The 25206-nt window shown below is 43.2% G+C and overlaps 2 protein-coding genes and 1 long non-coding RNA gene across 3 annotated transcripts in view; 1 reads left to right on the plus strand and 2 right to left on the minus strand.

Annotated features, from left to right (window-relative positions):
* Positions 1-25206, minus strand: part of LOC134288707 (uncharacterized) — a 131304-nt gene that overhangs the window by 94332 nt on the left and 11766 nt on the right. The window lies entirely within an intron of this gene.
* LOC109408687 (kinesin-like protein KIF13A) overlaps positions 1-25206 on the plus strand; it is a 193114-nt gene that overhangs the window by 21379 nt on the left and 146529 nt on the right. The window lies entirely within an intron of this gene.
* LOC134288699 (uncharacterized) lies at positions 10150-17726 on the minus strand. The gene is made up of 2 exons (XM_062854334.1): positions 10935-17726; positions 10150-10878 (listed from the first exon to the last, which is right to left on the minus strand). Exon 1 carries the CDS (start codon positions 16794-16796, stop codon positions 11394-11396), a length of 5403 nt encoding a protein of 1800 aa, XP_062710318.1. The 5' UTR covers positions 16797-17726; the 3' UTR covers positions 10150-10878; positions 10935-11393.

Raw genomic sequence — 25206 nt, forward strand, 5'->3', positions numbered from 1 at the left:
TGGTATTGGAAAAAAAATCGGAAATAGTTTCAGGAAAAAGCCAGGGATGAATCTCTTCGGGAGTAATTCTGGGACATTCCATGAAAAATTATAGCAAAAATGTCTGAAAGAATGTCAGAAAGAATCCCGAGAAAAAGCTTCGAGAGTAATCCTGGGTGAAATTACGGGAACAATTCCAGGAAGAATTAAAGGAGAAACGTCGAAAAAAAACGGACAAAATCCAGGAAAAACATGAAAAACCGCCCATCAATATCCAAACATTTTCTATATTTTTTATAAAGGAATCTCTGGGAGGAGAAAGAATCCAAGGATAAACAAAAACAATTACAAAAAAAAAAATCGGGATAAATTCCGAGATGAATCCTGGGAGGCATTCCTGTACAAGTTCAAGGACGAATTTCAGAAGAAAAAAATCTAGTTATTCCTGACGAAATCTCGAAAGAATCTCGGGAGGAATTTCTAGGAAAACCTCGGATGGAATCATGAGAAAAATACTGAGAGAAACACAGAGAAAAAATCCGGAATAAATACTGAACGCAGAACTCGATGTACACAGAGAAACGAGTAACTTTCACGCAGCGAGCGAAAAGACAAAAGAATTTTCACGCAGATTTGTGTAACACCGGATCAGCACATTTTTTGTGTTGATCCGGTCGTACACAAATATGAGCGAAAAATCCTTTGTCTTTTTGCTCGCTGCGTGAAAGTTACTTGTGGGCTGTGTTGTTTCATTTAAGGGTGTGGGAGTAACAATCTGAGGAAAACGCCGAGAGAGATCTTTGGGGTAGTAGTTGCGGATGAATTCTTGATTGGAATTCTGCGAGATATCACGGAAGGATTTTCGAGAGAAATGCTGAAACATTCCTAGGCTGAGAGGTATTTCGGGAGAATTTGGGGAAAAAATGTGAGAATTAATTCTGGGAAAATTTTAACAAGTAATAACGATTCCTCCCGAGGAGGGAGAAATTTCGACAGGAATTCTGAGAGAAAAAGCTATAGAATTTCGAAGGAAAGCTTCAACGGGATCTGGGATACATCTTGGAAATACATCACTGGTACACGAAAAAAGCTCAATCAGAGCATATTATGAATATGATCTTCTTTATGACTCGACGTTCGCATGGGAACTTGGCCTGCCCCTCTTCAACTTAGTGTTCTAAGAGCACTTCCACAGTTATTAACTGAAGGGCTTTCTTTGTCTGCCATTGCATGTATTTGTACATTGTGTGGCAAGTACAGTGGTACACTACCCAGTCAACCAGTGATCGTATAAGATGTTGCATAAGATGTTAAACTGGAGGCGATATGCGTACATTAATTATGCGCCTAAATGGAGGCATGTACGCATATGGCCTCCACTTTATCATCTTATGCAACATCTTATACGATTACTGGTTGTCTGGGTATGACCAGGGGGGGAGTCGAGAAAATTTTCCCCACCGGAACGGGAATCGAACCCGCCGTCTCCGGATTGTCGATCCATCACCTTAACCACTAGGCTAACTTGAGACCCAGCATATTATGATATGGAGATCAAAAAGTGATATTGGTTTGATTGAAATACACACTAAAAAAATCACCGACTTCGGTAATGTTTTACCGAAATCTCAACCGTTAAGTTTGTTTTACAGGAAAAATTCGGTAAAGTTAGCAACTTTTACCGAACTACGTTAGAGTTTGACAGATAAACGATAACATTTTCCCGAAATTTGGTATTTTTTTACAGAATTTCATCAAAAACCCGTTACCGAACGCTCAGCGGTTGAGATTTCGGAAAAAATTACCGAACGCGATTAGATGTGTAGAACTAAAAATAATATCAAAAATTTACTCCTAGAACATCATCATCATATCATATTTAGATCTTGTAAGATCTAACCAATAGCAGCGAGCTTTTCGTTTGATCTTGAAATATCAAATTTTGATATTGTATAGATGTTCCACGAACATTTTTTAGATATTATTTTCAGATCTTTTATCTCTTATATCAATCAAACTAATATCACGGTTTGATCGTCAGTATTTCACCTCTACCCGGGATCCCAGAGCCAAACCCTGGGAAGAATTTCTTGAAAAAAAAAATCTCGGGAGGAAAATCCCAGTAGAAATCATAGAAAAAAAGCCAAATCGGAAAAAAAATCTTAAAACATTCCAGGAAGGACGATTTTTGAAATGTTGGTGCCAATACATATATCCTATTAAAAGGTCCTGAAACCACAATGAAATCGCTTGTTATCCCCGTAAACTTCTCTTAAATTCTCCAGAAGCCTCCTGAAACTAAGAGTTAAGTACTAAAATTCCTTGTAATCTCTCTGAAACATCCCTAAATCTATTCTGAAAGCCCTTGAAGCTCTAAATACTGCCTTGAAGCCCCCTGAGAGCATCCAAAACTTATCTTCATCTGTCTGAAAAACTTTGAAACCCTCGGAAACATGGCTTGCGGCTTAGCTTCCAAGAGGATATCAGGGACGTTTCAGAGGAGTTTCAAAGCGTATCAAGACTTTTCAAGGGATATCAGGATGGTTCCCGAGGGGTTTCCACACGTTTCAGGTGGTATCAAGGAGGGGGTTTGGAAGTAGTTTCCCGGCGTTTATGGATACTTTCAAGAAGGTTTCAGGGATGTTTCAGAGGTGTCAAGGCGTTCCAAGACGCTTTCAGACGGTTTAGGTCAGCAAAGCTTTTTTCTAACAATGTTTGCATACAAAAAAGCACTTAGGTCATTTTCATATGTTATGCTAGAAATAAGCTTTGCTGGCTTATTTTCAGGTTTTCCAGGGTGTTTCAGAGGGTTTTTGGAGCGCTCTAAGAGTAACAGCAATTTACATCTACATTGGCCGTTTACATTAAGTAAGAATTACTCAAGTACGATTTATAACAAGGTTTTCAGAAACTGATTAACATTTTAGTAGTGTTCAACAATTGGCGAACCAGCCAAGCAATATAAAAAAAGATAAGTTTTCTCATTATCTCATCATCTTCTCATACTAATTTTGGATCAAGAAAAAGAAGCTGAAGTGTAATTCTGGAAGAAATCTCTGGAAGGCAGAAGAATCCAAATAGGAATCTCGGGGAAATGTTGGCAGAAATGAAAAAAAAAATCGGGAAAAATCTATTAACAAATTCCAGCATGAATCCTGTCAGGCATTCAGGAACAAGTTCGACGAGGAATTTTAGGAAAAATATCACGAGTAATTCCTGGAACAGCTCAACTTCGAAAGAATCTCGGGAAGAATCAAAAGAGAAATTACGGAGAGAATTATGAAAATACACAGCTAGTCGCGTTCGGTAGTTTTTACCGAAATCTCAACTGCTGAGCGTTCGGTAATGGTTTTTTACCGAAATCCTGTGAAAATTACCAAATTTCGGTAAAATGTTATCGTTTATCTGTCAAATTTTAACGAAGTTCGGTAAACGTCACCGATTTTTTCCGGTAAAAAACTTAACGGTTGAGATTTCGGTAAAATATTACCGAAGTCGGTGATTTTTTCTAAGTGTGTACGAGAGAATTACAGGAGAAGAAAAACTCCGGGATTAATCCTGGGAGACGTTTTAGGAACCGGCAGAAAGCTTGTGGGAAATTCCAGCAAAAATCCCGAAACGGATCTTTCGGAGTAGTTCTGGGAAAATTCTTGAGAGGAATTCTGGGAAACTGAGAGGAAAAATGTCGGAATTTTTCCTTGGAAGAATTCTAAACAAAACCAACACAAAAATGTTGAAAAGAATTTCGGCAGAAATTCTAAAAACAATTGCAAATGGTAGATAAACATCAGAGAAAAACTTGCACGGGATTCCGGGATAGAACCTAAAAACAGATCTCTGGGACAAATCATGACAAAAGCTTCAGGAAAATATCTGGAGTAAATCTAGGCAATTCCGGAAAAAAATGTCGAAAACATTATAGTCCGAAAAACATTCCATGAGTCATTTCAGAAGAAATTCCAAAAAAAAGTCCCGTGACGAACTGCCGGAGAAAGACAGGAACAAAGAATTGCTTAACAAATCCAGGGTGACATACCCTCCGGAATGAATCCTCAAAAGTACACTGTTGAAAATGCTTTGACATCCATGTGCACAACAGAACATGTGCTCGATGAACAAATTGAGATTTGAAATTATGAAAAGAAATCCACGTACTCCGGTGAGACTCGAACTCACGACTCCCAATTCGCTAGACGGGCGCTTCTATTCCTTCAAGCTACGGAGTCACTCGACTATCTCCGTCGCCAGCAGGCCTAGAACTGAACTCGATTCCACAATCGCACATGGTTATCTTCTTTTCACAATCCAAACCCCCTTCGGATGGGATTAGATGAACATCTAACACATTGTCTGTTGTGCACATGTATGTCAAAGCGGGAGAGGAAGTTATTTTTAATTGTCGAGAGCTTCGGGCACTGCCTCCAATCACTTATTGGTATGGCAATTAGTGTGCAGTCGGACTCTCGACGGGTCGGTCCTCGGCCGACCGAATACGGTAAGGGTGACCGTAGCACCTTACAAATGTCAATTTCTTGATTTTTGCTTTGGCTGACCAAGCCATGTGGGAAATTACACTGTTGAAAATGCTTTGACATCCATGTGCACAACAGAACATGTGCTCGATGAACAAATTGAGATTTGAAATTATGAAAAGAAATCCACGTACTCCGGTGAGACTCGAACTCACGACTCCCAATTCGCTAGACGGGCGCTTCTATTCCTTCAAGCTACGGAGTCACTCGACTATCTCCGTCGCCAGCAGGCCTAGAACTGAACTCGATTCCACAATCGCACATGGTTATCTTCTTTTCACAATCCAAACCCCCTTCGGATGGGATTAGATGAACATCTAACACATTGTCTGTTGTGCACATGTATGTCAAAGCGGGAGAGGAAGTTATTTTTAATTGTCGAGAGCTTCGGGCACTGCCTCCAATCACTTATTGGTATGGCAATTAGTGTGCAGTCGGACTCTCGACGGGTCGGTCCTCGGCCGACCGAATACGGTAAGGGTGACCGTAGCACCTTACAAATGTCAATTTCTTGATTTTTGCTTTGGCTGACCAAGCCATGTGGGAAATTACACTGTTGAAAATGCTTTGACATCCATGTGCACAACAGACAATGTGTTAGATGTTCATCTAATCCCATCCGAAGGGGGTTTGGATTGTGAAAAGAAGATAACCATGTGCGATTGTGGAATCGAGTTCAGTTCTAGGCCTGCTGGCGACGGAGATAGTCGAGTGACTCCGTAGCTTGAAGGAATAGAAGCGCCCGTCTAGCGAATTGGGAGTCGTGAGTTCGAGTCTCACCGGAGTACGTGGATTTCTTTTCATAATTTCAAATCTCAATTTGTTCATCGAGCACATGTTCTGTTGTGCACATGGATGTCAAAGCATTTTCAACAGTGTAATTTCCCACATGGCTTGGTCAGCCAAAGCAAAAATCAAGAAATTGACCTCAAAAGTAGTTTCAAAGTAATTCCAATTTAAAGTCATGGAGGGACATTTGCCTGAATGCTTCGAGGAATGCCTGAAAGTCCGAGATCGAGATTTCCGGAATGATTTCCGCGTAAAAATTAGGAAGGAATCCCGAAAGGAATTCCAGAAGTAGTCTGTGGGAGAAATGTTGGAAAATTCCGGAGGCAGTCCTGAAGGGGACAAACCATGAGTAGATTTCGGTAACATCTCGGAAGTAATTCTGGAGGAAATTCTAAAGAAAATCCCTGGTCATGTTACGAATACTTCCGGGAGGAGGAATTCGTAGTTGCGTCTCCGTTATTGATCGCGACCAGAATAGTACAAATTAAAAAACGGAGTTTGGAATTAACTTACAGCCCTCTGAGTGTATTCTTGAGAAATCCAAACTCAATTAAGCCCGAAACAGTACCAGTCACGTTACTACGATCATCGGGGAAGGGACAGAATGTTAGTATGACGTGCATCATTACTAGAGACCGAGATCACCTCTGTGTCTCTAGATGACCATGGAGTCAAACGTAACGAACAACCGAATTGATTTGAACAAACTGTTTGCAAGGAGCTTATACCGGTATTATAGGGTTGCAATTGTAATGATTATTGAATAAATGCAAAATAAGTTATTCGAATCAGGCTTGATTCTCCTCAAAATCAAGAGTTATGCAAACATGCTCCGAAGTGGTAGGAGAACGATAAAAACAAACGATGGCGATTTCGGGCAGAGGAGTGTGTTTTGAGCCTAGCGAGTGTTTATTTGTATAAGAGTGGAACTCACGAGTGCTTTTTGAGTGAAAACAGCAAGCAATTATGAGTGTTTTAAGAACTCCTCCCTGCGCGACAAGCTCACACTCGGTGCTGTTGAGGATTTGCATTATAATTTCTGAGTTTTATTTTCTCTCCTCAAAAAATCGCCTCCTCATTTTCTCACGAGGGAGTTTCTGTCAAGCCTGGTTCAAATTTCCTATGATGTATGTGAGAGAATAGTTGAATTAAATTTCACAAAAGAGTAATAGCATGGAACGAGCTCACCAATTGCTATGCAATGACTACAATGAAGAAATGCAAGCATTAGACATAAGCGCCAACCAAGTTGTCCAGCTTTCCGATGAATGCTGGGATTCTCACCAACTAACGCCCAGCTAACACAAAGTCTTATGTGATGTTGAATAGGATGTTAAAGTGGAGGCCCCATTTACCCGCGTGTAAAGTGTGCGTATATCGCCTCCACTTTACCGTTCAATGGAGCATCATATACAATCGTGTGTTTGCTGGGCGAAGCCAGAAAAGTCGGCGCATCCTTTTTTTAGGAAATAAAAGGGGAAAGGCAGTTGAGATGTTTTCAAGATGTTCTGACAAGCTCTTTTGCAGAAGACAAGTAGGAGAAGCTTCCAGTCAGTAGCGAAATCAGTTTATTGTCAAAAACTAAATACCTATACTACGCAATTGAATGAGACAAATACATTTTCTCCTACTGGCAACGTACAGGTTTATACATTATTGAGAAAGTCACATGGTTCGTTTTAGTAGACACACTACAACTTTATTAAACAACTGATGCTCAATTTACACCCTTTTTGTTTCGGGCATACCCACTTAGAAAAAATCTCCGACTTCGGTAATGTTTTACCGAAATCTCAACCGTTAAGTTTGTTTTACAGGAAAAAAATCAGTGAAGTTAGTAAGTTACCGAACTTCGTTAGAGTTTGACAGTTAAACTATAACATTTTACCGAACTTTGATATTTTTTACAGAGTTTCGGTAAAAACCCGTTATCGAACACTCTGCAGTTGAGCTTTCGGTAAAAAATACCAAACACGACTAGCTGTGTAAATTCAGGATTCAGTGACATCCAACTTAAACTTTGGAAATACACTCCCGATCAAAAGTTTGGGGTCACCCCCTCAAAAACATGTCATTTTTTTAGGCATATATCTTCGCCAATTTGCGTCCGATTTCAAAACCCTAGGTCTCATTCAAAAGATAATAAGTCAAAGAAACTTTAAACATGATTTAAAAGAAACTTTTTCAAAAAAAATTGTATGCAAACTTAACCCAAAGTTGCCAAATTTTCTAAAAAAATGAATATAGACGAATTTCGCGCCAACTCGACCAACGGTTGGCAGCACCCTCTCAGAATCGAACGAAACTTTGTGGGCATAAACAATAGGTCTTTCTAAGCAACTTTGCATATTTTGTTTTTCGAAATTTTTCAAGAGTAACATTTGAAGAGGGCCTAATTTTTTTTCATAGATTTTTTTCAAATCGATGTAACTCAAAAATGACAAGACCTACAAAAAAGTGTTGTATGGCGGACTATCGCGAAATTCCATGAAGTTTTTTAGAAAAATATCCAAAAAATACAAAATTAATTCCTACACTGAAAAATAAAGGTTTTAAAAATTTAAATCGATATTACAAAACACCCTATGTTTTTAAATCGATGATTTTTTTTTCTGGAGAAAGGTATTTCAATTACCTACATTTTCTCCAAACAATGTTGCTGTGACATATTTAAGGGAAAAAAGTTTTTCTAACAAAAACTTTTTTCATGTCTACATTGAGTGAATATTTTTCATCGTGTTTCGTGCCAACATGGCCTTATATAGGTTCAGCAGCCTCTCATCAACCAATGAAACGCATTCCCAGTTGTGCATTTGGACGAGTCGGACGTGTGCTCCGTATCTCACCACGCGATAGACCTCGTATAAGTGGAGTTTTTTCCCCCGCAAGTGCGGAAGGTTTTTTATATCGTACGTTTTCCTGCTTGTGCGAAGTGTAGTGTCGCAAGGTGGTATCCTGCGCAACCCGGGAAGCGAGGTGCTTGCATCATCGTACATCAAAGAAGAAGCATCGCATCCAAGAAAGTCATCTTTATCGCCATCATCAGCCCCTCCGTCATCGAAGAGGACGGCGGCGACGGGTGCGAAGGCAGACGCGACGGACAGCTTTACCATCGACCTGCCTGTGATAAATATCTACCTGCTTCGGTCAGATAAGTATCACTCTTTCGATACACTCTTTTGTCCGCCCAATTTGTTTTGATCGCTTTTGTCTATTGTATCCCCAGTCCACATTCGACCACGTGCTTTTTTTTTGACATCCATAACAGTAGTTCCCAAACTACTGTATACGGGTAAGGGTGTACAAACTGTAAATAACAGAACTTTTTTTTTTGTTTTTTTTTATTAGCTATTTTTTCTTTTTTTTTCAATACCGTTTTTTTTTTTGCATCCTACAGGGTGCGCTAAAATAAACATAAGAATTGAATTCGTATATTATTAGTACAAGTTTTTTTTTTGCTTTATTTTTTTTTCTATATATTATTAACATTGTTTGACAAACCAAACAGTTGTCGTCCTAAGGAAGAAAGTGCACTGTAAATACTTTAAGGTTTTTTTTCTTCCTCTTTTGCACTTTTGAGTTATTTTCCACAAATTTGTTTCCACATGGACGATTCGATTGGAGGCGAAACGCCTCCCAATGATATCATTGCTCGTACGCGGTTTTATCAGCCATCTTCGCCTGGACCTTGGGTTGTCTATTTCCGGCGCAAATGCAAACCATTGAATATGCTTTCGATTTCTCGAGAGCTGACGCGTAAGTATCCTGGGACCGTTATTCACCAAGTGAAAGCATCCAAGCTGCGTGTTACCGCACCTAGCTACAAAGCAGCAAATGAAATTGCTCAACACGAAGCGTTTACTGTTGAATACGCGGTCTATGTGCCAGCACGAGAAGTGGAGGTGGAGGGGAAGATCCTCGACGAAATGCTGACATGTGAGGACATCAAGACCGGCTTTGGTCGATTCAAAAATAGGTCAATTCCTGATGTGGCTATCCTAGACTGTAAACGCTTATCTAAGGTTTCCATGGAAGGAAATAAAAAGGTGTACTCGCCTTCAGCGTTTTTTCGAGTGACTTTTCCAGGTTCCGTCCTCCCGGAATTTGTTGTAATTGATGGTGGTTTTTACCCAGTGCATCTTTTTAGGCCGAAGGTTTTTAATTGTACCAAATGCAAGCAGTTTGGTCACAGCAATAGCTTTTGCGACAACAAGCCCCGTTGTGGCAAATGCAACCAAGCTCATTTGGAGGACTCTTGCACACAGGAAGCGGAAAAATGTAGCTACTGTGGCGGAGATCCACACGACTTGCAAGTTTGCCCGGCTTACAAAAGACGCATTCGAAATGAGAGTCGCTCTATCATAAAGCGCTCCAAACAGACATATGCGGAGATGGTGAAATCTTTTAAAACACCAGATTCCGTGTCTGAATCAGCTGTCCCAGTTGAAAATCCCTATCAGGAGTTGTCTTCCGATGATCAGGACGATGGCGAAACTGATGAGGGTAGATCTCTTTCGGAGGTACACGCACCTGGAAAAAGGAAGTCATCATCTTCCCCGGGATTGCGCCGAAAGGTCTTTTTAAAGTCTTCCCTCAAAAGTTTGCCTAATGTTAAAGGAGACGGGGTAAACTTAAAAACTCCGAAGAATCAGGTTCCTTCAGCTTCAGATCCATGTTGTAGCAAGAACCTGTCACCCCCGTCTCCGCCTGTTAAATACACTTCAAAGAGAAATAATCGACAAGGTAGCTGTAGGATTCGAATTTGGATTGATTGTACTTCGATTTTGGGGAATGATAAGTACGAAACTTTTATTGGCTCGATTGGATATAACGCGACGATATTCGGTTTGACGCTATGAACGGTTTATTGGCAACTAACTCTGGTAGACTGATTGCTATCGGTTATATCGGTAAGCGGGAAGATCGGTGCAAAGATAGTTACTGATAACGATCGGCTTTTCGATCGGGTGCTGTGACCGGCTGATAAGGTGCTATATGAGCAGAAACGAGACAACTATTGAGATGAGAATTCGAGCAGCTATAGTGCTCCCTGAATTACGGTACAGTATTGATTACGACTCAACATGCCGGCCACCGTGAAAATGCTAATTTTAACAACCTATCTTCTTCAGTAATTAAACATATCTATCTATCTTACTGCTAGGGTTACAAATTCAGAGTGTGTAGTTTCTTTTAGGTTTCTAATTCTATCACTTCTTAATGCAATAACTGTTTCTCCTTCTGCTGCTTTCTCGCGACGGTTGTCGCTTCCTCTACTTCTTCGGGCCGACGCTCTTTTGTCAGAGGCCGGTGGGTGGTTCTGCGTTCGCTGTGACATCGTTCGTTGTTTACTTCCTCCACGTGCAACTTCGGCGGTTTCTCGGGACTCGCTGATCGACCATGTGACTCCTCGGGACTTGTCGGATCCGGACCATGTGACTCCTCGGCAACTGTGATCGGGCGATCATTTCGCGCAACCTTGACCTTGGATCGATGGACTTCTGTATCGCTAGGGGGATGCTGTCATTCCTTCTCTTCGGGCTCATCGAATGCGGCGTCCTCGGGATGACTCGAAATGCTGCGAACAAACATAGGCGGCTTTTTCAAACAATCAAAAGAGCATTAAAACAATACTTAACTGGAGCGGAGGCAACCGGCCTCCACGGGTCCGTTACCGGACGATGACCGTTGGCAGCGAAGTACTGAGCGTACTTGTGCGTGAATGGAATCCGAGGGGTGAATGGCGACATCCTTCTGTGACCGTTGAGTTGGGCAGGTAAGCATCCTTCGGGGGTTGATCCGACAGTCGACGGTTCTGGCGTGCTCTCTCAGGTCCTTGCCTTCCACATTGCAATTCCACGAGTCTATCCGACGTGTAGTGGATGCGTTGGGTCAGCTGCAGACCGTCGAGGGATAGCCAGCTCGAACCTCGCTTGCAGTGGTGAGTTGGTGCGACGACGACATCACAGGCGCAGGGGGACAAAAATTCTATTACTTTTTGGAAATTCATTTAAACACAACGACTTACATGAACGGGAGGTCAATTGACCTCCCGACGGTGCGCAGCGGAACACTGCGATCGGTGGAAGGATCCTAGTTTCCTTCTTGCGGTTCGGGGGCATCGCCACCATCGGGTTGGTTTGGTAGAACACAAATCTTGGAGATTCCCCGACGATATTCTCCGTCCTTCGTGCGTACGTCGACGACTCGGATGCAGTCGTCGTTTCCCCTGTAGATCCGCGTGATTCGTCCGATGCACCACTTCAGCGGAGGCAGATTTTCCTCCTTCACTAGCACCAACGTTCCGACTTGGATGTTGTTACGCCGCTGCGTCCAACGTGTCCGTGGCTGCAGTCCAGACAAGTATTCCGACTGCCACTGACTCCAGATCCTTCGAACGTACTCCTGGGTGTGCTGATAGCGATCTAATCGGTTGGACGGAATGTCGGCTAGGCTGGGCTCTGGGATGGCGGTAAGCGAGCGATGGACCAAGAAATGCCCTGGTGTGAGCACTTCCAGGTCGTTGGGGTCCGAGGTTAGCTGTGTCAAAGGACGAGAATTAAGGCAGCTTTCTATTTGTACTAGCAAGGTCCAAAATTCATCCTGATAGAGGATCACATTTCCCATAGTACGGCGCAAATGGTTCTTCATGGACTTAACAGCCGCTTCCCAGAGTCCACCGAAATTCGGGGACCTGGGAGGGATGAACTTGAAGGTTATCCCATCTTCCGCGCAACTGCGGGTTATTTGATCCTGGTGCTGTTGAGACCGAAACAATCGAGCCAGCTCTTCTAGCTCCCGTTTAGCTCCTTGGAAGTTGAGGGCGTTGTCGCACTCGATCAGCTCCGGTTTGCCCCTGCGAGCAACAAAACGCCGCAAGGCAGCGAGAAACGAATTGGTGGTCAGGTCTGCGACACACTCCAAATGGACGGCCTTCGTCACGAGACAGACGAACACCGATACGTAGCATTTAACCGCCGTGGCACGACGGGTAGGGCGACAGGAAAATGGGCCACAATAGTCCACTCCAGTGTGGACAAATGGGAATGCTGGTTGTACCCGCTCCGGCGGAAGTTCTCCCATCAGCTGCTCCAACACCTTGGGTTTGCATCGAAAACATCGAGTACAAGCGTGGACAACTCGGCGAGCAAGATTTCTGATGCGAAGCGGCCAGAAACGTTCCCGTACGACAGCTGTAAGAAGCTGCGGTCCGGCGTGCAAAAGTTTCCGGTGGTAGTGGGCCATTATCAGTTCAGTGAGCGGATGATTGTCCGGCAGGATCATCGGATGGCGTTGGTCGAACGAAACCGGAGCATGACGCAGCCGGCCACCAACGCGCAGTACACCGTCGACCATAATCGGGAACAGTGTATTCAGGCGAGAGTTGGGTTTAACTTGTTTGCTGCGAGCGATATCGACTTGTTCCTGAGCAAAACGTTCCGTTTGCGCAAGTTTAACCAGGGTTACGGTGGCTTCGTGGATCTCCGTAGTAGTGAGGAATCCAGTGCGACGGCCTGTTCTGTTTGTGGCAATCGCGTTATGGGCAAATCTACGAAGAAGCGCGACGATTCGAACTAGCTTTGAATACGAAGAGTACAGGGCGAATAGCTCATTTGGGGTCTGTACTTGAACCGGAAGGGACACTGTCCTTTCCTCTAGTTCCTCGGAAGTAAATGATTTGATGGTTGGGCGACCAAGAGGCGGCCAGAATCGAGACGGTTGCGAAAGCCAGTCCGGTCCTTTCCACCAGACCGAAAATTCGCTTAACTGGGCCGGAGACATTCCTCTGGAGATTATATCTGCCGGATTCTCCGAACCTGGCACATGGGACCACATGCCATTCGCTGTAATGCGCTGTATCTCCGAGCATCGGTTGGCGACAAACGTTTTCCAGCGCGAGGGGTTTGCAGTAATTTGGTAGAGCGTGATTTCCGAATCCGTCCAGAAGAAATTCTTGGATTTGAGTTGCAAGCTGGACTCAACTTTCTCAAACAAGTGGCTCAACAGCAGCGCACCACACAGTTCGAGACGAGGCAGGCTAACGATACCTCCCTTTTTACCCTTTCCTTTCGGGGCGATCTTGGATTTAGCGGTGAGGAGGTTAACGTGGATGTTGCCGGTGGAGGACACAGCGCGGACATAAATGCACGCACCATAAGCTCTTTCGGACGCGTCGGAAAACCCGTGAAGCTCAAGACTCACGACTCCGACAGTTGCGATAACCCACCGTGGAATCTTGAGGTCCGACAGTTGACTGAAGCTATCACGAAGCTCCAACCATTGGCGTTGGCGAGAATCGATAAGCGGGTCCTTCCAATCACAGCCGTCTCGCCAAAGATCTTGGAGAAACAGCTTTGCTTGAACCAACACTGGACCAGCAAGGCCCAGAGGATCAAACAAGCGAGCGATGTCCGAGAGTACTGTCTGTTTGGTGATTGGAAACTGCGTAGTGTAGTTCGGAACGTTAAACTGCAACTCATCCGAAACGATGTTCCACTGGAGTCCCAGCGCCTTTATGGGCGAGGCAGAGGAGTCAAGCTCGAAAAGGGTACGCTCATCTCTCAGGTTCGAAGGAACGGCTTCCATAATAGCCGAACTGTTGGAAGCCCATTTGCGAAGGGGTAACCCAGCGGAGTTAGTTAGCTCCATTAGCTCCTGACAGAGTTCCCGGCCTTCTTCGACGCTGTCGGTCCCCGTGAGCATGTCATCCATGTAAAAGTCTCGGCCTAGAACAACTGCAGCAGCGGGATGACTTTCAGACCCATCCTCAGAAAGCTTCTGTAGACACTTCGTCGCGAGATACGGAGCCGAAGATGTTCCGTAGGTAACCGTCGTAAGTTGAAAAGTTTGTAGCGGTTGTGTCGGCGAATCTCTCCATCGAATCCTTTGAAGCGGTTGGTCAGACTCTCGCACCAGAATTTGCCGATACATCTTTTCGATGTCTGCGATGATGGCAAACTGGGGCATTCGGAACCTTAGGACAATCGTTAGCAAGTCGTCTTGGACAACAGGGCCAACTAGAAGCGCATCGTTGAGGGAGATGCCACTGTCGGTAGAACAAGACGCATCGAAGACCACCCGAAGTTTGGTGGTTAGGCTATCCGGTCTGACAATGCAATGATGGGGCAAGTAGTAGGCTGGCACAGGACCTGGCTGCGGGTCCTCTATCGGCTTCATATGTCCCATCTGAATGTACTCGTGAATGAAAGCAGAGTACGCTTGCTTTAGTGCAGGACTAGCGTTGAGTCGGCGTTCCAGGGAAAAGAAACGACGATCTGCAATGTCTCTGGAATTACCCAGCCTCGAGATCAACGAAGGTTTGGTTGGTAGACCGACGATGAAACGACCAGAAGAATCCCTCTCAGTCGTTTTTACGAAAAACTCCTCGCATTCTGTTTCTTCGACGGAGTGTGTACTTTGGGTGTGGCACGATTCGATTTCCCAGAACCGCGCCAGCTGATCCTCGATCGTTGGAGTGGACGAAATGTGGGCAAGGTTGGAGACTGCCACAGGAACCGTCGCTTGCACCTTTCCGGAAACCACCCATCCGAGGGCAGTGTTCTGCAGAACAGGCTCTCCACTACCGTTCTTGATCTGACCGTCACGGAGAAGGTCGTAGAAGATGTCAACGCCTAGAATCAAGTCGATTGATCCTGGGCGGTCAAAGGTAGGGTCTGCTAGTATGATATCCGAAGGCCAACTGGAACGGGAGACATCAACTGCTTGATTCGGCAACTCCAGCGTCAGCTTGGACAGCACGTGAAACTTCCAGGTATCTTCAAAATCAGCGCAGTGGGACTGGATACGAATGGATGTGGTGTGTTTGGACGAAATCGACGAAAGGCCAACACCGCTGATTGGGACGAATTCCTTGGTACGACGAAGCTTCAGTTTTTGAGCGAGATTCTCCGAAACGAAATTCAGCTGCGATCCAGAATCCAGCAACGCACGGGCCCACAGATACGAGCCAGAGGAGGTATGAACCTTCACCAAAGCCGTCGAAAGAAGAATAGTAGCTGGAACGGTGTGTTGGACTTCGGTGGAAGGTATCGAGAAATGGCTGGTTTGAGGGGCAGGGACCGCGGTGGCTTGGGTTTGGATTTCTACCGGCTGAGACTGTTTGGTCGAAGAGGAAGGCTGCTGGCGATGATTTGGAGTTGACGACGACGACGAAGGTTGTGAATCTGATGGTTTGATGGTTGGTTGAGGGATTTGGTTGGTAGGAGCGGCGGGTTTCTGATGTAGCATCGTGTGATGCCTTTGTTGGCAAACTCTGCAGGTTCCACTCGTGCAAGCCTTGACGATATGTGAAGGCGACAGACAGTTGATACAAAGAGCGTTCCTCTTTGTGGCTTCGAACCGCTGTGTAGGAGTCATCTTTCGAAATACTTCGCATTGGTAGGGCGAGTGGGCAACCTGTTTACAGAAGGGGCAGGATTTCTGAGCGGTCACAGCTGAATGCGCTAAGTTCAGCTTGGTTGCTTGTGAGGGGGGACGATTAGTGGAAGAGCGAGAGGATTCGGACGAACGGCCTTTGGAAGTGTCGATAGATTGCAGGACGAGACTATGACTGCGTAGGAAATCGATGAGATCCGTGTAGATGGGAACCGCTGTCGACTTTCTGTGTGTCTCCCAATGACGTAAAGTTGCAGGATCCAGACGAGAACTGAGCATGAAAACCAACAACGTACTCCAATTTTCCGGTTGTTCTCCCGCCTTCTCCAGCATCTTCAAATTACGCTCGAACGTGTCTATCAAGCGATTCAAAGACTCGTAACACTCCCGCTTTATTGGATCCGCAGAGAAAAGCGCTTCAACGTACGACTTTACGATTAGGTATTTGTTTTCATATCGCTTTTCAAGGAGATCCAACGCTACCGCATAGTTAGCAGAGGTTACCTCTATCACCTCCACTACACGCTTTGCCTCCTTTGTAAGGGACGAAAGAAGGTACGAAAACTTATCGACGTCACTGAGTTGCGGGTTTGAGGCAATCAGCGATTGAAACGAATCTCGAAATGAGGGCCATTCTTTAATAGTGCCATCGAAATTTGGCAGCTTGATTTCCGGTAGCTTGACGCGAATCTGCTGAACCGGAGCCTGAACCTGGGCGGCTTGCCTAGGTGGGTCACCATTAGCGCGAATTTTGGATAAAATGAAACCCTTCAGTCTTAAGTACGTGGATTCGAATGTTGAACGGGCATCGCGATTAACTTGCTCTATCGATGGTAGTTCAACCTCAACTCCTGCTTGCGATTGCTTTAGTGCCTTTGCTTCTAGCTCTTGTTTGAGAGTGTTCTGGAAATCCTCCGAAACTTCTAGCTGCAACCTAGTTTCCTTATAATCCTCAAAAATCTCCTCGAGGCGCTCTTTCCAACCCTCAAGCATGTCCTTGTCCCTATCATCCTGATAGCTATCCACCAAGTGAGCTAAATTCCTCAAAGAATCTCGGCAGAATCGCTCTCCTTTCGCCAACCTTCTTAAATTCGGAGCCATAATGAGCACTAGAACAATCGCAGTAGGCTACACCTGCACACGTGCGCACCAAATTCAACCAAAATTACAAAAAATCCACGATTTTCAACCAATCAGTTCATGCACAAATTTTCGAAAAAATCAGCGATACAGGAAAACTCAGCAAAATAGTATTTCCTGACGATCGGGTCACATGCAGCATGCAGTTCAGTACTTACAGTCTTCGACGATGTACCCAAGCCACCCCACGCGGTGATGCCCAAGCCACGCTGATCGACGAAACCCAAGCCAAGCTATCGAAATCGGACGACAATAGCTATACGGAACAATACTTCCTCACTCTCAATAGCGGCTTCACAATCGGAAGATTCTTCGTTGGCTTCGAGGTGGCATCTAATTACACTCAATCAGCGACCGTCAGCACCAACCACTAATTTGCAGCGACCACGTTGCACACCACAGGCTTAATTGTTCAATGCACTAGCCACAGTTCGTGTGCGATATGGAATTTCTTTTCTCGTTCAGTCACAGTTTTGTGCACAGTTCTCAGGGTTCACAGTCACCAGTCCAGTTCACAGATTGTTCACGAAATCACTTTTTGATCACTCCGACCCGACGACGACAAAATCGCAAGCACAATTCCCAAAAGCAAATCATCCGGTTCGAAGGACCATACTTTATGTAGGATTCGAATTTGGATTGATTGTACTTCGATTTTGGGGAATGATAAGTACGAAACTTTTATTGGCTCGATTGGATATAACGCGACGATATTCGGTTTGACGCTATGAACGGTTTATTGGCAACTAACTCTGGTAGACTGATTGCTATCGGTTATATCGGTAAGCGGGAAGATCGGTGCAAAGATAGTTACTGATAACGATCGGCTTTTCGATCGGGTGCTGTGACCGGCTGATAAGGTGCTATATGAGCAGAAACGAGACAACTATTGAGATGAGAATTCGAGCAGCTATAGTGCTCCCTGAATTACGGTACAGTATTGATTACGACTCAACAGTAGCAAGAAAAAAGCTACCAAAGTTCCTCGCAGTTCAAACAAGCCTCCTAGACCCAAGCGAGGACTGTTCACTTTTAGGGTTCTCGTGGATCGCTTATATGATGCCCTCAGCCTTCCAGAAACATTTAGAGGCATTATTGATATGTTTATACCTACAGTAGAAGAATATCTTCGGAATCTGACACAATCATGGCCCCTCCTTGCTGCGATCATATCTTTCGATGGATAACTCATCAAGTGAGGTACAAGATATGATCACTGTGCTACAGTGGAACTGTCATAGTCTAAAACCTAAATTAGACCTGTTTAAGTTTTTGATTCACAACTCTGATTGTGATATATTTGCCCTTTGTGAAACATGGCTTTCTTCTGAAGATGAACTCAACTTCCACGATTTTAATATTATACGCCAGGATAGAGATGACCATTATGGGGGAGTTCTTTTGGGGATCAAAAAGACTTACTCATTTTATAGAATTCCAATCGCGACTCATCCTGGCGTAGAAATCGTCGCTTGCCAAATAAACGTAAAGGGTAAAGAACTTTGCGTAGCTTCCGTTTACATTCCTCCAAGAATTTCAATTAACCGCCGTCATCTTTGGAATGCGGTTTCTGCACTATCACATCCAGTTTTAATTCTGGGTGATATGAACGCGCATGGTACAGGGTGGGGCGAACCATATGACGATAATAGAGCGGCCATTTTCTATGATTTGTGCGACGATTTCAATTTGAACATTTTAAATACAGGTGAAGTGACACGTATTGCATCTGACGGCAAAGAAAGTCGTCTCGACCTATCACTGGGGTCAAGCTCACTATCATTCGATTGCTTGTGGAAGGTAATCGAGGATCCTCATGGTAGTGATCACTTACCCATTATAACCACCATAAAGCATAATAGTGAAAGGTCAGACCATCCAATTCAGGTTCCTTTTGACCTCACGAGGAATATCGATTGGCAAAAGTATGCAGAAGCGGTATCTTTTGGCATCGAATCATTCAATCCCCTCCCACCTTTGGATGAGTATCGATTCCTGTCTGAACTGATATATAAGAGTGCATTAGAATCACAAAAACGACGTGTTCCAAGTGCAACCTTCAAAAGAAGACCAGCCACACTAGGCTGGGATGATGATTGCACCCAGTTGTATCTTAAAAAATCTGATGCTTTCAAAACCTTTCGTAGGCACGGTACCTCAGATCTTTATCAAGAGTACGCAAAGCTCGAAAGACAGCTGAGAAACCTGCTGAAGGCGAAGAAGCGTAGTTATTGGCGACACTTCATTGAGGGTCTCTCAAGAGAAACTTCAATGACAACGCTTTGGAGAGTGGCTCGCAACATGCGAAACCGCTCTTCTTCTAATGAGAGTGACGAATACTCCAACCGTTGGATATTCAGTTTCGCGAAAAAGGTCTGCCCAGACTCAGTCCCAGCACAACCGATTTCTTGGGAAACATCCCCAAGAGACGGTTCTCTGGACAGACCCTTCAGTATGCTGGAACTTTCTATGGCTCTTCTTTCATCAAACAATTCTGCTCCGGGACGCGATATGATCAAGTTCAATCTTCTAAAGAATCTCCCAGATATCGCGAAAAGACGATTACTGGACCTGTTCAACTCATTCATGGAGAACAACATCGTTCCGCATGAATGGAGACAGGTCAAAGTAATAGCTATTCAAAAGCCTGGTAAACCAGCGTCTGATCATAATTCATACCGCCCAATTGCTATGTTATCATGTTTAAGGAAATTGTTGGAAAAAATGATCCTATCACGACTCGATCATTGGGTCGAATCGAATAACTTGCTTTCAAATACACAGTTCGGGTTTCGCAAGGGCAAAGGAACAAACGATTGTCTAGCGTTGCTTTCAACAGATATTCAACTGGCCTTTGCGGAAAAGGAGCAACTGGCTTCAGTCTTCTTGGATATTAAGGGCGCCTTTGATTCAGTTTCCATAGGAATATTGTCAGAAAAACTGCACAATAGTGGACTTCCAGGAATTTTAAATAATTTCTTGTATAATTTGTTGTCAGAAAAACATATGAGTTTCAATCTCGGACAACTGACAACTTCCAGAATTAGTTACATGGGCCTACCCCAAGGCTCATGTTTAAGTCCCTTGCTTTATAATTTTTACGTGAAAGACATTGATAGTTGCTTGGAAGGACAATGCACGCTAAGACAACTTGCAGATGATGCTGTGGTTTCTCTAAAAGGCCCACATGCAGAAATGTTGCAAAGACCATTGCAAAATTCTCTAAATAATCTGTCAATCTGGGCAAGAGATTTAGGGATCGAGTTTGCTCCGCAAAAAACTCAATTGGTTGTGTTTTCTAGAAAGCGGAACCCAGCCCAACTGAAGCTCAATCTTTTGGGAATAGAAATCGACCAGTCTTTGACTTCGAAATACCTTGGGGTCTGGTTTGATTCAAAAGGCACTTGGGGTACCCAAATCAAGTATTTGGTGCAAAAATGTCAACAAAGGATCAATTTTCTACGCACAATTACCGGAACATGGTGGGGTGCTCACCCGGAAGACCTCATAAAACTTTACAAAACGACTATTCTCTCTGTTATTGAGTATGGCTCTTTCTGCTTCCACTCAGCAGCAAACTGCCACCTAATAAAGTTGGAACGAATTCAATACCGTTGTTTGCGTATTGCTCTCGGCTGTATGCACTCAACGCATAATGCGAGCCTTGAGGTCCTGGCAGGGGTGAAACCTCTCCAGAACCGATTCTGGGAGCTCTCGCTAAGGTTACTTATCAAGTGTGGAGTGAGCAACACACTTGTCATTGAAAACTTCGAAGAAATGCTCAGTCTGAACACTCAATCAAAATTCATGAGAATTTATCTGTTATACATGTCATCTGACATAAGCCTACCAAGTTATAATCCTCCCCGTGTACACTTCACTAATGACAGTACCTCTGTTAAATACGATCTGTCCATGAAACAAGCTATTCATGGAATACCAGATCAACTTCGATGTATATCTATTCCTCGCATTTTTAACGAAAAGTACCAAAATGTCAATTCCTGTAAGAAATTCTTCACTGATGGGTCTCGCATAAATGGATCCACTGGTTTCGGTGTCTTCAATGAAAATTTCACCGCCTTCCGCAAACTTCAGGAACCTTGTTCGGTTTATGTTGCTGAACTGGCAGCAATCAATTTCGCTTTGGGGATGATTTCAAACATGCCCGTAGACCATTTCTTCATCTTCTCGGATAGCCTTAGTTCGATTGAGGCACTCCGGTCGATGAAACCTGTAAAACATTCATCTTACTTTCTTACAAAAATAAGGGAGCAGATGGGTGCACTGGTCGAAAGATCATACAAGATTACCTTTGTATGGGTCCCCTCACATTGCTCAATTTATGGCAATGAGAAGGCGGACTCTCTCGCAAAGGTGGGCGCACAGGAAGGTGAGATCTATGATAGAAGAATTTCACATGATGAATTTTTCCATTTTGTTCGCCAGAGTTCTCTTCAAAGTTGGCAAAATGATTGGCGAGATGGCCAGCTGGGACGGTGGTTACATTCCATTATTCCTAATGTTTCTTTGCGAGTGTGGTGGTATGGTCTGGATGTAAGTCGCAATTTCATTCGCGTGATGTCAAGACTTATGTCCAACCATTACTCGCTAGACGCGCATTTACACAGGATTAACCTCGCGTTGAGCAATGTTTGTACTAAGTGCGGTTCCGGTTATGATGACATCGACCACGTAGTTTGGCAATGCCCGGATAATGACGCCTCCAGAGCGCTACTATTGGATACCCTTGAGGCCCGAGGCAGACAACCCTTTGTTCTTGTGAGAGATGTGTTGGGGACCCGCGATGTCACATATATGGGATGTATTTTCGACTTTCTTCGCTCTGCTGGTATAAAAGTTTAATTCGCTTGTGTTTTCTTCTCCAGTTTTTTTTTCTCTGTTTTGTCCTCTTTGTGTTACCAAGCTACGCCTGGCCATCCGGAAGACCAAGTCCCACAACAAGTTGGTACCAACACCACAAGGCACCGAATTCGCTAGCAAGATGCGATTCACCCCCGGATGAGCAGCAGTGAAACCTTTGGCCCAATCCTTACCCTGTCCATCCCTCAAAATGTGACCTTCTAACCTCGAGCTGCCACGAGTACCCTGGCTTCCACCCATTACTAACAGATATCATTAAAAAGTTATTACTCTGTATAATGTATACTATTAAGTACAAAGAAAGATCCTCGGCTCCGTAAAGCGTTATACGCGATTGAGCCCCAAATAAATGAACTAGATAAAAATAATAACCAATGAAACTTTATGGAAGTTCAAAAATTGTTTAAGAAGCAACTTTGCATAATCTAATATTTATCTAGACTAACATTTGAAAAGGGCGTATTGGAGTGACCCACACTTATACTACTTCTACTTCTTGGCGTAACGTCCTCACTGGGACAAAGCCTGCTTCTCAGCTTAGTGTTCAATGAGCACTTCCACAGTTTTTAACTGAGAGCATCCTCTGCCAATGACCATTTTGCATGTGTATATTGTGTGGCAGGCACGAAGATACTCTATGCCCAAGGAAGTCAAGGAAATTTCCTTTACGAAAAGATCCTGGACCGACCGGGAATCGAACCCGTCACCCTCAGCATGGTCATGCTGAATACCCGTGCGTTTACCGTCTCGGCTATATGGGCCCTTGACCCACACTTATATGAAAAACATAAAATTAAAAAAAAAATGCCAAGCCTTACCTCCTGCATCAGTTGTTTTGGATTCCCAGATGCTACGTTCAGCATTTGAGCGAAATCGATTTAGTCTAAGGGGTGATACACAAATTATGTCACGCAAAATTCGACCTTCTTCAACCCCCCTCTCCTCTATGTCACGCTTTGTGTATGGGACCTCACGATTGTTTGTATGGGTCGTCACGTTCTGCAAAACCCCCCTCCCCTCCTAAAGCGTGACGTAATTTGTGCATGGCCCCTAATGGGGCGCTCAACGAGCATGAAGTTTGTATGGGAAAACTTGGCCAAATGTATGCAGAAATCTTAAGCTTTTGATTTTTGCCGCTAGGTGGCGCTGCAAGTGTTCAATTAATAAAAAAAATAATTAAAAACCTTAGCTATTCTTGTAGGTGACGATATGCCAAACAACTTTATCGAAGACCGCAAAGTGATCCGAAGCCTGTTAAAAATTTATACTCTAGGTAAAGTGAGGTGAAACATTATTGTCGTTTTTCCAATACATGTACTTAAAGGAATATCAATAATGAAATCCCAATGCTTCGCCTCACTGACGGATCACTTACGGGTCTTCAACAAAGTTGTTTGGCATATAGTCACCTACAATAATACCAATGTGTTTATGAATTGAACGCTTACAGCGCCACCTAGCGGCAAAAATCAAAAGCTTAAGATTTCTGCATACATTTGGCCAAGTTTTCCCATACAAACTTCAAGCTCGTTGAGCGCTCCATTAGGGGCCATGCACAAATTACGTCACGCTTTAGATGGGGAGGGGGCAAGGTTTTGCAGAACGTGACGACCCATACAAACAGTGGTGAGGTCCCATATAAAAAGCGTGACATAGAGGGGAGGGGAGGGGGGTTGAAAAAGGACGTATTTTGCGTGACATAATTTGTGTATCACCTCTTAGACTAACTCGTTTTCGCTCAAATGCTGAACGTAGCTCCTGGGAGTCCAAAACAATCGATACAGGAGGTAAGACTTGTCATTTTTCGAATTTTATGTTTTTCATATAAGTGTGGGCCACCCTAATACGCCCTTTTCAAATGGTAGTCTAGATAAATGTTAGATTATGCAAAATTGCTTCTTCAACAATTTTTTAAACATCCATAAAGTTTCATTGGTTGATGAGAGGCTACTGAACTTATATATGGCCATGTTGGCACGAAACACGATGAAAAATATTCACTCAATGTGGACATGAAAAAAGTTTTTGTTAGAAAAACTTTTTTCCCTTAAATATGTCACAGCAACATTGTTTGGAGAAAATGTAGGTAATTAAAATGCCTTTCTCCAGAAAAAAAAATCATCGATTTAAAAACATAGGGTTTTTTGTAATATCGATTTAAATTTTTAAAACCTTTATTTTTCAGTGTAGGAATTAATTTTGTTCTTGTACCGACTTTTCGAACCCTCTAAGCAGAATACCCTCTTTGAATGAGTGTAATCAGTTTCGTACCTTTTGATTCCGCCCCATAGGGCGGAATTAAAAGGTACGAAACTGATTACACTCATTCAAAAAAATTATTAATTTTGTATTTTTTAGATATTTTTCTAAAAAACTTCATGGAATTTCCCGATAGTCCGCCATACAACACTTTTTTGTAGGTCATGTCATTTTTGAGTTACATCGATTTAAAAAAAAATCTATGAAAAAAATTAGGCCCTCTTTAAATGTTACTCTTGAAAAATTTCGAAAAACAAAATATGCAAAGTTGCTTAGAAAGACCTATTGTTTATGCCCACAAAGTTTCGTTCGATTCTGAGAGGGTGCTGCCAGCCCCATAGAAGGGTTGGCGCGAAATTCGTCTATAAACTTACGGCAGTGTCGCTGAAAATTGGGTCGACCAAATTTTAAGATGAGAGCGGTAATATAACCCATTTTCTATTAGCTTTCAACTGCTTTTTACAGAACTTAGCTAAAAAATCTGGGAAAAAAGTTATTAAGTAAATTAATCCTTGATGTCATCGACCAAAAGTTTGGGGTCACCCCTCAAAATGATGTATCGGCCAAAAGTTTGGGGTCACTATCGTAAAACATAGAAAAGTGATTTGTTGATATCTTTGTCATATTTCATTCAATTTTAATTCTTCTTGGTTTATTTGAAACATAATGAATGATACTTACTGCATAGACATTGAACCACACATATTTGTTGAAATTTACATACTAAAACTTAACGTAAAGTTGCCTCATTTTTTGAAATGTGATGAAATGTGTTAATTTTACATAACATTTTTATATACAAAAATCGTTAATAACGTTCAGTTAAAGCCATAAAACGTAAATTTAGTAAATTATCTTTGATATGAGCCAAAAAGAATTAAAATTGAACTATTGATGACGACAATATCATCAAATCACTTTTCCATGTTGTACGAAAGTGACCCCAAACTTTTGGCTGATGCATGATATTGAGGGGTGACCCCAAACGTTTGGTCGACGACATGAAGAGTTAATTTACTTAATAACTTTTTTTCTAGATTTTTTAGCTAAGTTCTGTAAAAAGCAGTTGAAAGCTAATAGAAAATGGGTTATATTAGCACTCTCATCTTAAAATTTGGCCGACCCAATTTCCAGCGACACTGTCGTAAGTATATATTAATTTTTTAGAAAATTTGACAACTTTGGGTTAAGTTTACATACAAAATTTTTGAAAAAGTTTCTTTTAAAT

This window comes from Aedes albopictus, chromosome 2 (assembly GCF_035046485.1).
Source record: "Aedes albopictus strain Foshan chromosome 2, AalbF5, whole genome shotgun sequence".
Lineage (NCBI taxonomy): Eukaryota > Metazoa > Arthropoda > Insecta > Diptera > Culicidae > Aedes > Aedes albopictus.

Excerpts from the sequence above, each read along its gene's own strand:
- LOC134288699 (XM_062854334.1), bottom strand. The coding sequence starts at position 16,796 with ATGGCTCCGAATTTAAGAAGGTTGGCGAAAGGAGAGCGATTCTGCCGA.